Source organism: Hermetia illucens, chromosome 3 (assembly GCF_905115235.1).
Source record: "Hermetia illucens chromosome 3, iHerIll2.2.curated.20191125, whole genome shotgun sequence".
Lineage (NCBI taxonomy): Eukaryota > Metazoa > Arthropoda > Insecta > Diptera > Stratiomyidae > Hermetia > Hermetia illucens.
In genome coordinates this window covers 14,400,038-14,413,734 of record NC_051851.1, presented here as the reverse complement: position 1 = coordinate 14,413,734, position 13,697 = coordinate 14,400,038, and the positions used below count along the sequence as shown (strand labels likewise).

Sequence of the window (13,697 nt, the reverse complement as noted above, 5' to 3'; positions counted from 1 at the left end):
GGAGGATTCTTCTTCTTTATGTTATAATCTACATTACTACAATTTCATGGTAATAGGACGCACTTAAAAGGGTGTTTATTAACTTTATTTGAAAAGATATCGGCATGGAGGATATTTCGGAACCTAGGTACCATACAGTGGCAGCCTTCTGATTTTTTTTAGATTTTTCGGTTGAGAATGGGTCCGTTAAAGAAATGATCACTTTCAAACCCCTACACTAAGACCGGCTTCGGAAAGTACTAACCGAGACCTTTCATTTGATACCCCACATGACTATATTTGGTGAAAAAAAATTTATATACTTTTTTGCATAATTCAACGTAAAAGAATGTCACTCATAGTACGCAACCCCAGTACCGGCGGATTTTGGGAGTGAGCAAGCGGGCTCCCGGTCGTCGATATCCCTCGACCGCAGTGCCTCGGTGGTGGACAATTTGGCCACCTCGTCATATGATGCTACAAATGATTTGGATCTAGAGAAGGAGGTGTTCAAGCGAAGTACAACCTTACCATGAACACTGATAACAAGACCAAACAAAGATGAACTGAAGGCAGATCTTTGGGGGACAAAAACTGTGATGACACTCACCGCATATGTTCAAGATACGCGACAGCAGGAGGTACTCCAGGACCAAGATAGGGATCTATTCAAAAGAAGCTAGTCGACTATGAAATCTCCACTAATGTCAAAGACATTAAAGGATAAGGTACAGGCAAGGTCAATAAACGACAAAAATAAGGGAGCGTATAAAAGGAGTAACCCTGTCGGGGCTTGTAGAGAGCAGATCCGGAAGAATTACCCTTCACCCAGCTTGGGGCAAAAATAGTTGAGCTGTCCGAGTTTATCAAGGACAAGCACAATGTACACCAAGCCATAAAGAATATGGTTAGGACTATTAGAGTCCTTTATAATAGATCGGAGATGGAGGAAAAGAATGTAGAAAAGAATATGCCGAACCCTGCTGTGTCAACAGTGTCACAAGCGGCACAAGTGACGCCTAACCGTATTACCATCGAATCACGGCGAAATAAACGAATACGTGAAAAGGAGGGGGATCCTCTAAATAATCATCAGGCTCCTAAGGGAAAAAAAGGCGGACAGGACATTCTGAAAACCAGTTCAGAAGGAGGAAAGCGTACAGCGAATGTAGCAAAGTCGACAAGCATTGCGAATCCCAAGACGAACGAAAACGATGGATGGACTAAAGTTACCAACAGAAAAGCGAAAGGAAAAGCAAAAATGCGAAATCGATTGCGATTGCTATCTCCAGTAGGGAGAATCTGCCCTAAGCGGAGATACTCAAAAAGGTCAAAGCTGATCCCGACCTAAAACATCTGAGCGGAAATGTGGACAGAATCCAAAGAACCCAGGAAGGGGATCTTACGTTCGAGCTGAAAAGATCCAGCGTAGGCAAAACTGATGACTTTCACACTCAAGCCATAAACACACATGAGATCTATATACAATGTAAGGATCTCGATGGAGTGACATCGAAAGGAGATATTTGTACTGCTCTGAAGGAGCAATTCACGTTGAAAGAACTTATCGAGGAATCTGTTGTGGGCTTACGATGCCTGAAACCGAAAAAGATTTCAGGCTGGCCTGCAAAATCTTTGGATGAGCTGACTTTCATAAAGGTATGGTTAGATCAATCTGATAAAGGAGGCGCCTCTACGGATGTCCGATGTGGCTCAATGCATCACAAAAGCATGTGACGCGTCCATGCCTAGGAGGTGCTCATTCCCCAGTAGAAGATAAAACTACTGGTGGAATTATGAACTAACCGGCCTTCGATCAGCTTGCCACCGAGACGGAGAAGAGCGGCTCAGAAGGCGGTAGATAGAGTCGATCAAGGGCGAAAAGAACGCGCCTATAAGGCAGCCCGCAAAACTTTCAAGCTGGCCCCAAGTAGGTACCGAATAGGGCCCTTAAACTTGCCGTGAAATCCAGACCGTACATGTTCACTGAGTTGTTCGAAATGTGAATGTCCGAGGAAATATTTCCAGCGACATGGAAGCGGCAGAAGTTGGTAGTTCTGCCTAAACCTGGTAAACCTCCAGGTGAACTATCCTCAAACCGACCTATATGTCTTTTTGGACACTGTGGGGAAAATGTTAGAGCGGGTAATCTATGATAGATTACTCAAAGTTGTTAAGAGCCAAGGCGGCCTTTCAGATCGGCAGTATGGGTTTCGTAAAGCGAGATCAACCATTGATGCCATCAAATTGATTACTGGTTTGGCCGAAGATGCAGCAAATATTGCTTGGTAGTAACCCTGGACGTGAAAAATGCATTCAATTCGGCCAATTGCAATCTAATACGCAAATCCCCAGCGAAGGTTAGTATCTCGTTGCTATCGTCGATAGTTATTTAACTGAAAGGAGGCTCTGGTATGCAACTGATGACGGACCCCAGGAGTACGTTGTTTCTGCGGGTGCCTGTATTGGGCCCACTACTGTGGAACATCATGTACAACGATGTAATTAATCTTGCCTTTCCGAGGTAAGGTGGTGGGTTACGCTGACAACATAGCGCTGGTTGCTGTCGCAAAGCATCTCGAAGATGCTGAGTTATACTCAAGCGAGGCAATCAGTGCTGTTAAAAATTGGCTGGAGAGCTCTGGTCTGACACTTGCGGAGGAAAAAACAGAAGCGGTCCTCATCACTAAGCGCCAGAAGAGAAATTACGCCTGTATTAGAATCGGGAATCATATCATCACTTCCAAGCCGACCATCAAATACTTGCGGGTGGTGATAGACAGGAAGCTCGGTTATAGGCAACACGTACAGTATGTTTGCGATAAACCATCCACTGCTAGTGTGGCATTGGCGAGGATGATGTCATACGCGGGAGGGCGACGGTATAACTCTAGGTTGCTTTTGTGCTCCATGCGACCCGACTTTGCAGAGAGGCGTTGTGGATCTCAGTTAACACTAACAAACTGAGTGCATTCTAGAGGAGGACAGCTCTGAGGATATGCTCTGTCTTCAAGACTGGCTAATATGATGCAGCATTCGTCATCTCTGGAATGACGCCGATTGACATCTTGGCAGATAAGATGGCGAATAAAAACAATGAGAACCCCTTATCGCAGACGAAGAACGCTGAGAGGGAGAGATCCATAAATAGATGGCAAGAGCGGTGGGAACGCTCGGGAAAGGGTCGGTGGACTCACAGGCTCATTCCTGCCATCAAGGAGTGGTTGGAGAGACTATACGATGAGATTACTTATAATCTCACTTAGTTTCTCACGGGGCATGGAGGGGGGCAATATCTGCACAGGTTTAAATTTGAGACCTCACCCGATTGTCCAAATTGCGATAGAGTCCCAGAGGACCCACAGCATATATTCTTCCACTGTACGAGATTTGTGGAAGAAAGGAGGAATCTAGAGGAGACTCAAGGAGAGCTGCTGGTATCAGAAAATCTGATGGCGAAAATGGTAGCACAACAAGGTATGTGATGCGGTCAACTGCATGATCGCACCTATCCAAAATAAACTGCGAAAGGCAGAGGAGAGGAGAAAAACGCGATCACCTATGTCGAAGTAAAATAAAATAAACCTTCAAAATTTTTAACACAGATATATAAGACTCTCTATAAGGACGGGGCTATCCGTTGAACTGGTCAGAAAGAACCTAGAGAGAACACACAAATTAAACAATCTGCGGTAGAAGGTTTTAGAGCTTACAGGAGCCAGATATATTTTATGCTATGTAATACAAAAAGGCATTTCCGAATCCCGAACCCAAGCAACTCTGTTCGCACAACAGTTGGTTGAAAAAATACAAAAAATTTTCTGAAAGTATCATTTGACAACAGAGCTCAGTGAGAGATGTCATCAATCAATTTAATTTATCCATAAAATAGTTTAAGTAATTAAGATATGGTCAAAAAGTGGCACTTACATCTTACAGCTGAAAACAAATAAAAATAAAAATAAATAAAAAATAAAAATAAAAAATAAAAAATAAAAATAAAAAATAAAAATAAGAAATAAAATAAAAATAAAAAAAAAAAATAAAATAAAAAATAAACATGAAAATAAAAAGTAAAATAAAAATAAAAAAATATGAAACAAAATACAAAAAAAAAAATAAGAAACAGAGGAAGAACAAAATATAAAAATAACAAGAAACAAAGAAATTAAATAAACATAAATAAGAACAAAAAATAAATAAAAAATAAAAGAGAAAGTCAAACGCAGCGCATGCAAAATGAAAGCTACATAAAATAAAGACAGTTAAGACAAAACAACGGAAATGGAATAAATAATAAATAAATAAATCAAAGCAACTAAATAGTAAAATTTTTGTTATATAAGAAAATGAACTAATATTTAATTCATTTTTTTAAAAACTAAGAACTAATGAACGAAAACAAAGTAAGAAGCTTAAATTGAATAAAAAAAAACCTTGGGATATTAATTAACTAATTACCTAGAAGAAACAAACAAAAAGATAATAAAAAATAAAAATACAACGAAAATAAAAGTAACAAAAGACGGTGGACATAAAAATGCAATTTCAACAAGTCCTTTAACGCGTCCTCGGTCAACTATGTTTTAAAAAATAAGGGTGAGAAAAAATTAACAAAAGTAAAAGTAAGACAAAAAAAACCCAGAAAAAAAACGATGTTATTATGACCAATGTTACCACAAGAGCAGCTTCGTGTTTGGAAAATGGGTCCGTGGAAAAATGACCAATTTTGAGTCCTCGCCCTCCTCCTTTGTTTAATAAATATCACCACTGACAACATTGGAAAGTACTAATTGAAACCTTTCTTTTGATACGCCACATGACTTTATTCGGTGAAAAAAGCATTAATACTCCTTGATATACATATGTATTACCAAACTCCAACCCCGCCTTCCATACGAGTTCATTTCATATGATGATGATGTCATACACGCCTTCCAGTGCCATAAATTCACGGGAAATACACAATTTTGGCCTTCTATGATTTTGTTAATAATAGTTGGATTTCTATCAAACTTTCCAAAATTATGTGCTATGTTTTTACCTATAACCGCACCATGTACTTCAAGCATGAACTTAAGTTTCTAAAATATGGCAATATACTATTATCAATTTTATTTAAGCAGGTATCGGAATAAGATATATTTTGAGGCCTAGATTTCATTTCATTTTCGTGCACTATTGTGATTTTTTTTTCAGATTTTTCGGTTGGATAGGTTCTGGGAACGAGACCTTTTACACTTTTTGGGGTACACATTTTGAATCATCATTCCCCTACGTTTCAACCGGTATAAAAAATATCATTAGTTTCGAAAAGTACTAATTGAGCCCCTTGATTCAACATATCTGCGACCGAATGATGAATCCAATGCCGGATGCGAATCCAACGCCGAATGTGAATCCGGCAGTACATTTAAGGTTGGCACACTTTTATCAGTCATGGACCTGAAGAAACAGAATGCGACCCTTTTCTGCAAACCAAAGAAGACACTGGACAAGAATAGGTCCATCGAAGAGTTAGCCCGCAACTTCAAACAAATGTTGCCTACCTGGAGGAAACTGTTCAGACAATATAGTTCCTTGACGCAGGAGCCTCGCAAGTAGTCACCAACAAAGTCAGACAGATGGAATAAACCGCCATTATGCCGGCCGCTTTGATGAGGCCAGTCCAATAGCATTCATCTTCGTCCAAGGGCCACTCGGAGGACGAAAATTCCTCCGACTGTTTTTGTAGACCCTGTGAAGATTCCAGGAGCATCGTTATCAACGGCGCAACAACCGGTATCCGGTCTAGGCTTGCCCTAATAAGGAACTCCAAACATCCCGGTTTTGCACCGATGTCCACCAATTCGATATCCCTAAAATCTGTTTGGCGTCCAGACCTACGCCATCGCTCATCTCAGGCAGAGTCTGCCTCGTCTTCTTTTCCTAGATATTGCCCTCATGGACTTTCCGGGCTGGATCATCCTCATTCATACAGATTAAGTGACTCGCCGGATTTTATCCACAACCTGTCGGTCATGGTATCGCTCATAGATTTCGTCGTTATATCGTCTACGGAATCGTCCATCCTCATGTAGAGGGCCAAAAATTCTTCGGAGGATTCGTCTTTCTAGCGCGGCCAAGTCTCCGAGGAATACATGAGGACTGGCAAGATCATTGTCTTGTACAGTAGGAGCTTTGACCCTATGGTGAGACGTTTCGAGCGGAACAGTTGTTGCAAGCTGAAATAGGTTCTATTACACGTCACGCTTTAATTTTATAACACAATTTTTATTACGATAGTTGCAAAAGGTACGGGAAAAAGGACATATTGCCAATAGGTGCAAAAGGGACCCCAAATGCCTATTGCGCGAAGGAAGGGATAAGCGGCATATTGCCGGAAGCGGTAAGTGCCCGGAATTCGGGAAGGCGCTGACAGCAATGAAAATATTAGGACGCTTAGGACTTATTCGAGTAGACCACTTCTGAATCTCTGATGGAAATTGTCATCATAATTGAACCCTACAGAAACCGTGACGGTGGTATATGGATCAGAGACTCGACTGGTGGAGCGGCGATATGAGCGTCTGGTCGCCAAGCTATACAAAGCTCCATGAGTCAATCGACTAGTGGTCTCCCAATCGTAGACCTGACCTTTGTCAGTTCTGCATTGGTACGTGGTATGTCCTGACACGTTACCAAATACTACCCCGGCAGCGAGCACCAGACAATGATCTTTGAACTGAGAAGGAAAGGAGGGAGAAGAGAAACAGGATACCTAAAGCCGCATCAGATTGAGCTGAGGATGGAGTGATCAGGGACAAAAGAAGCATGCTTGCTAGGTAACCCGCAAAAACCTCAAGCTTGCCATTCAGCGGAGCAAAAGGAAATGCTTTAAGGAGCTCTGTTCCGAAGCGTGGGGGAGCGCCTATAGAATTGTGATGGGACGACTGAGAGGTCGGTCATCCCCACAAATCACGTGCCCTACTCTCTTGTTAAAAATCATCCAGGGGTTATTTCCCCAACAAGAGAGGGGTACTGACATATTTCTGTGATCTCTGTAGGTGACGGTTATTGCATTGGAGATCTGCAGCAGAATAGGTTATAACAAAACCCCGGGGCTGGACGGCATACCGAACAGAGCCCTTAACCTCGCCGCAAAATCCAGACCAGACATGTTCGCTGTTCGCTTGTGGTCGAAGCGGGCATGTCCAAGGGAATATTCCGTATGGCACTGAAGCAGTAGAAGCTGGTACTACTGTCTGAGGCTGGTAAACCTCCAGGTGAACCATCTTCTTAGGCGCATATGCCTTCTAGACACTTTGGGGAAAATGTTGGCGCGGGTAATTTACAATAGATTGCTCCCGATCGTCGAAAACTATCGAGCAGGTAGAACGGACGCTTTGGTGTGACAGCGATGATGAACCCAAGGAGTAAGTTGTCTCCGTGGGTGTCCTACACGGCTCCGTACTCGACCCACTACTGTGGAACATCACGTACGATGATGTACTTAATCTTCCGGTTCCGGGAGAGGCCATGGTGGTGAGTTATGCCGATGATATAGCATTGATTATAGTCGCAAAGCATCTAGAAGATGCTGAGCTATATCTTGCGAAGTAATCGCTGCGTTAAGGCAGAGGAATAAACGGAAGCGGTCCGCATCACAAAGCGCCGGAAGCGAAATTACGCCCGAATCAGAATCGGCATTCACATCATCATTTCCAAGCCGACCATCAAATACTTGGGGACCATGATAGATACAAAGTTAAGTTTTAAAGAACACGTGCAATATGCTTGTGACAAGGGATCCACGACGAGTATGGGCCTGGCAAGAATAATGCCGAACGTGGGAGGGTCACGGTATAATTGTAGGCTACTTATTGCCAGGGTGATGAGCTCGATCTTGCTTAATGCCATCACTATTTTGGGAAAGGCATTTCGCATATCATGTGATGTTCATAAACTGAGTGCGGTCTATAGGAGGACAACCCTAAGGCTGAGCTCTGCCTTCAGAACCGTCTCGAATGAGGCTGCATTCGTCATTTTCGGAATGATGCCAATTGACATCTTGGCGGATGAGATGCCAGGTATATACAATCTGAAGTCAGTCTCTCTTTTGTGGCAGACGAAGGACGTCGAAAGGGAGAGAACTGTAAATAGATGGCAGGAGTATTAGGACCACGCGGATAAGGGCCGATGGACACACAGGCTGATCCCTAACATCACGAAGTGGCTGGGGAGACAACATAGGGAGATTAATTTTAATCTCACCCAGTTTTTGACGGAGCATGGAGAATATCGCCAGTACCTCTACCAGCTCAAATTGGACAATTCACCCAATTGACCAAACTGCGAGGGAGTCGTCGAGGATCCAGGCTGAGATTCAGGGACGAGAGGGTAAACCTGGAGAAAACTTTAGGAGAAGCATTCCGTAAAGCCAGATCAGCCATTGATGCCATAAAAATGGTTACTGGGTTGGCCGAAAATACAATTCACGGAAGGGGCAGTACCGGCAAATATTGCGTGATGGTGACCCTGAACGTGAGGAATGTAGGCATGTCCAGGCGTGTCCATAAAGAAAGAAAGTGAAAGCTATCCCTGTAGCTTGAGATAGGTATCAAAGAATGCTATCCCTTAAGTATATCTTCCTAGATATAGATGAAGCTCTTGGAAGTATTGCGAACAGAAAAAAAACTTTGAAATGCCTGCAAATGTAGGAAAGTGCATAGAAATAAATGCGATCACAAGAAAGTGTTAGATTTGCATTCAATTCACCACTTTATGATAAAATGCAAAATTCACTGATCATTGCATGGTTGAAAGCATTTCCACCTTTTTTTTCCTACCTTTCTCCTTTTTTTCTACTATTTCCACTTATATTTTACTCAATGATGATTACTTTCACAAAATTGAATATATCAATGAGTGCATTGCATCTACCGATCCGCCAACAAACATTGTTGAATGCTGTTCACCAGTTAGGCATGCAACGTCGTCATTCAGGTCTGATGCACGAACGGAAGTAGAACAATAACCGAGTTTTCCCTTACTGCAAGATCTCTGATGCATGGCAATTAGTTGCAGCTCCCAGAGTTTAACTGATGCAGATGCAGTCGATGGTGTAAAAGATGCAAAGTTAATGCACTTTGGTGCAGTTTCATATTCAGTCAGAGTACCAATGTCCGAAAATCAGAACCATGGAATAGTGAACCTTTACTAAGTATCCTCACTTATGGATGCCGGATTATCTACCTCAACGGTCTGGGATGGGCCTCGATTTGGTAAGCCTCCCAAGAATCTATAGTATCTAAGTTAAATAGTTGAGAAGAAAAACCTACAGAATCCATTGCATCACAGATTGTACTTACTCCAAAAATGGATCCACGATAGATCGCAGGATGAGTACCAATAACTGAAGTCTCGCTTCAGGGCAACAGCTCTACATATCGGATGTGGATGCGCAGTAAAATTAGAATGTATCATTTACATGAGGGTAATATACCTCGTATAGCAGCACAGCTTCTTAGGTACAATCGAAAGCATTCATTGCCGCCTCCATATCGTGAATTCTCTTGGTAGATAGCGCGGATGCATAGCGGATTTGAATGCACTCCGTTCATACTGTGGAACGTGAATCAAGATTAATGCAGCATGTTGGACCCACTAGACGGGTTCACCATATGCGCCGACAAACACTCGTATGCCGTTCAAAATCTAATCAGAATGCCACCCTAGACTCTGGGGGAAAACTTCACTCCCAAGACATATTGAAGTAGAGGAAACCAATCAACCAAACCAAATAATGGTAGTTTTACACTCGTTATTTGGTTTGGGTTGTACTTTGAAGACTAGACTATCTAGAAGGGTTTTGGCAACATTTGCTTTAAGTTTCAAGAAATCCTGCGAAATTTGCGATTTTGGGCAAACTTTCAAGGCTGGATATCTGTTCGTATCAGATATAAGAATCAGGAGTTTTTACTAACACTATTCAAAGAAGATACTGGACACGATGGACTAATTATTTTTCTGGTTGCCTATAGTATGGTGCATTATCCCAAATTCCCAAAGGTACGCTGGCATTACCACTAAAAATGACCCTATGGTCAGTTCAGTTCAGTCGGAACAGCGGTCACGAGCGGACGTGACATCCCAGGGGCAACCAACGAAGGCAACACAGGTGGAAATCACATCCTCAGGACAAGAGGATTCCAGGTAGCAGCAGGAGCGGAAAACCAAGGAGATGTCCGCCAAGAAGGCAAAGATCGGGGGCCCCTTTGACAAAGAGGGAGACCCCGAGCCCCGGAGATGAGACTCCAGCAGACTTGCTCGAAATCATTAGTATGCTGAAGGAGGAGATTCCTGAACTTCGAACAGAACTCAGGGCGGAAAAGACAACCGCCAGCAAAAGGAAAACCAGTAGCAGCTGAAACAGCAAACAGAACAACCGATTGAAATGGACGAAATCGTGGAATGTGCATCTGCTTTCGCTGAAGCACTAATAGTAGAAGGCAGTAGCGACGAAATCGCAACACCACAGGACGAGGAACAGTTTAACTAACTTCGAAAGGCGAAAGTCGAACAAAATTAAGGTTAGCGTCAAAAATGTAATGATTACTGGAACCACTCCGCAAACTAATATCACCCAAACCTCTGCCCAGAAACCGAAAGGACAGATAAGACCCTCACCTTCGCCGAATCCATCGAGGATCATGGCAAAATCTTCACTCTTATGAAAGATCAAGGCTTCAGCATCACAACCAGTACCCCTCAATCACTCAGATCGCAGTCCTTCATTATTCGTGGACTACATCGGAAAACCGATGCCGCGGAAATCTTTGCGGAGCTCAAAGCAGAGCATCCAGAACTTAAAATTAGATCAGTGGCAAACTTTCTGACCAAACAGGAAAAAGCTATCCATAAGGAGAATCTTACGCTCCCAATTAAGTTACAATCAGGATTTTTCATAGTGACCTATGAGTCTTCTCAACGATGCCTTCAAGGTGAAGTACATACTGCACTAGGAGGTTACACTAGAAAAGATAAGGCGGTTGGAATAAATACAGTGTTTAAACTGTCAGAATTTTGGGAACGTAGCTCAAAATCATACACTGGTGCGTCAGATGTACGAAAAAAATACCCGCGTGGCGACTGCCCACGCCCCACAACGGAGGTGCCGGATTGCTGCAACTGCGGCAAAGTGGGACATTCCGCCAGCTACCGCGGTTGTCCATCATACAAAGATACGCTGACCCAAAAAGAGACTGCCAAAGCCCGCAAAACAAACTAGGCACAGCAGACTATCTAGGCAGTATCACAACTGTCTCAAAGTGTGGTTAAACCAGGCGTCTCTTACGCCCAACTCACTGCCCCGAGTGGTTTTTGCACCTCCACCTCCAACAATACCGTCTCTCCCAAACCAACCTGCTGCGTTCTGTGAATTGGTTGGAGCTCTTGCTTCAGCCACCACAAACAAGCAACGGCAATTCGCCGCCATCAAACTCATCCTTAGCCTATGGAGATAAAGATCGTTACTTCTAACTCCGCGTCCCTTGCATCTCACGCCCAACGTGCCACTGCCCAGTTGTTGGTTAACTCTTTGAAAACAGACATTTACTACGTTTCGGAGACTTAGATTAAAAGCATCCCATCCGGGACGATAACAACACCGGCGCCTCCCTTTTAATAAAAAAAGATTACAAATTCGAGGAAGTCGCCATAGACAACCTGCTAACCTGTTCCGCGGCGACGGCTTTCATTAACACGGAGGATATTAAGCGGATTCTCATAGCCTCCGTTTATATAAGATGCCAATCAAAAAATGAGGAACTGGACCGTGACTTAAAAGTCTTGAAGGATCTCCAGTTGAGATCTAATTACCCTGTCTTTGGAGGCGACTTCAACTCCAGGCACAATCACTGGAGCGAAAGGACCATTAACTGTAATGGAAAAATCCTACTCAAAAGGATCCACGACTCTTTCTCGCCAACTAATCTCCTAGTGGTCTTGCCAGATTCTCTGTCAGATCCATCTATAATAGACTACTACCTTCTGTCAATGGAAATGAAACAAAGCTTTCAAGTAATCTCATGTAATACCTTACCAGGCATGTCCGACCACTTCGCAGTCAATCTTAAACTGTCCTCACCTTCTCTGAAAAAGCAAATAATGACCACAATTAGGTCTTTCGCCCACATTGGGATAAATTCAAGCCTGAGTTAGAATCAAAACTCAGGGGGTAGGTAGGTATCAGTGGGCGCTCCGAGGAGCGCCGTTTTGCGCCGTTTTGATGCCACAAACTCCTAAGACCGTGACTGCTGTTATGAGAGAGCAAAGGCAGAGTCTAGCTGGACAGCAGCTCTCCCACTCTGCAGCCAGAAATCTCTCTGAGGTCTCCAAAGAGTGGTTTCCCAGTGTCCGTAGCCTGACTCTAGCTAGAGCTGGGCAATCGGAGAGAAAGTGCATTGGGGTTTCGCTTCCTTCTCCACAGCTTCGACAATGCGAATCGTAGGGTATGCCGAGCCTGGCGGCATGCTCCCCTATGGGCCAGTGCCCCGTGCAGACCGCCGTAATCTTGAATGTATTTGCACGCATCTGGCACAGGACCTCTCGTGGTTGGGCAATATTATAAGCGGGACAAATTCTCCTTGACTTGGCATAGCTCGCAAGTCTTCGTCACCTAAGGCCCTGCGGCTGGCAGGTAGTGCGAATAGACTCCGCCGCTGACAGCCGCCAACGAAACATCGACTGTATTTTTCGAAGGGCTGTCAAGAGCATAGTCTCGTCTCGCCAATCCGTCAGCCAGCTCATTCCTTTCTATGTTCCTATGCTCGGGAACCCAGAGGAGGGTGACTTTGAGCGTGACGCCAAGACGGTTCAGCGGGTCTTTGCACTGCCCCACCAGCCTGGAAGATGTCGTCGCTGAGTACAAGGCATCGATGGCCGCTTGGCTGTCGGTCAGAATGGCTATGTTACGTTTAGGGGTCGAATCTCGAAAAGGAAAGTTTCGTGAAGTTGCGTGTGGCATAGTCCGTGGGGAATACCCAGATTTCCCGAGGTACTTCATCTAGGATGTTACTGTGGCTATAGGAGTTTGCTGCCCAGCATCCGGACTCATGGAGTCTCACGGCACTGCACGCTGCAACGTATTTAATGTGGATGTCTAGGGAAAGGAGATGCAGGAGTACATTGAGAGCATTTGCCAGGCAGGACTGCAGAGCCTCAGTAGCACCTGCACACGAGGTTTTTTGAATCCTATTAAACTTCATCCTATTGTATTTTTTGCTCAAAGCCTGCCACCATAAAATAGAGCCGTACGTTAGGATCGGACACACTGCAGAGGTGTACATCCAGAGAACCATCCTCGGCCGGAGATCCTAGTTCTTTGCAAAAGTTATCTTGCAGGCATAGAAGGCTATACATCTCCAATCTAGCCTTGGATCCAAGATTACACCCAGATACTTTACATTATAGGAAAGAACCAATCTTTGTTCACTCAGCTGTGGTAGGTGGACTTCAGGTATCCTTATACCACAGACACACCTTTCGCAACACTCCCTCCATGATCTGGCTCATAATGGACGGAAACATCTCTGGCACTAATATCACCAAGTCGTCGGCATATGCTACCACCTTCACCCCGATGCTGTCCAATGTTCGTAAAATTTCGTTCATTACCATTAACCAGAGCAGGAGTTGCCTCCCAGATCCGACTGGATTATCCTGGTTCTTAGTATGGA

The 13,697-nt window shown here is 43.8% G+C and overlaps 1 protein-coding gene and 1 long non-coding RNA gene across 3 annotated transcripts in view; one reads left to right on the top strand and one right to left on the bottom strand.

The window, feature by feature from the left end:
- The window catches only part of LOC119652733 (CCR4-NOT transcription complex subunit 6-like), a 476,871-nt gene that overhangs the window by 129,888 nt on the left and 333,286 nt on the right, over nt 1–13,697 (bottom strand). The window contains exon 7 of one of the 2 annotated variants that reach the window (XM_038057029.1): nt 3,910–3,918. The exons of the other annotated variant lie outside the window; for it this stretch is intronic. Coding sequence (XP_037912957.1) covers nt 3,910–3,918 — 9 coding nt within the window. The remainder of the gene's footprint in view (nt 1–3,909; nt 3,919–13,697) is intronic. 2 annotated transcript variants of the gene reach the window in all.
- The window catches only part of LOC119652734, a 374,896-nt gene that overhangs the window by 81,951 nt on the left and 279,248 nt on the right, over nt 1–13,697 (top strand). The gene's annotated exons all lie outside the window — the stretch shown is intronic.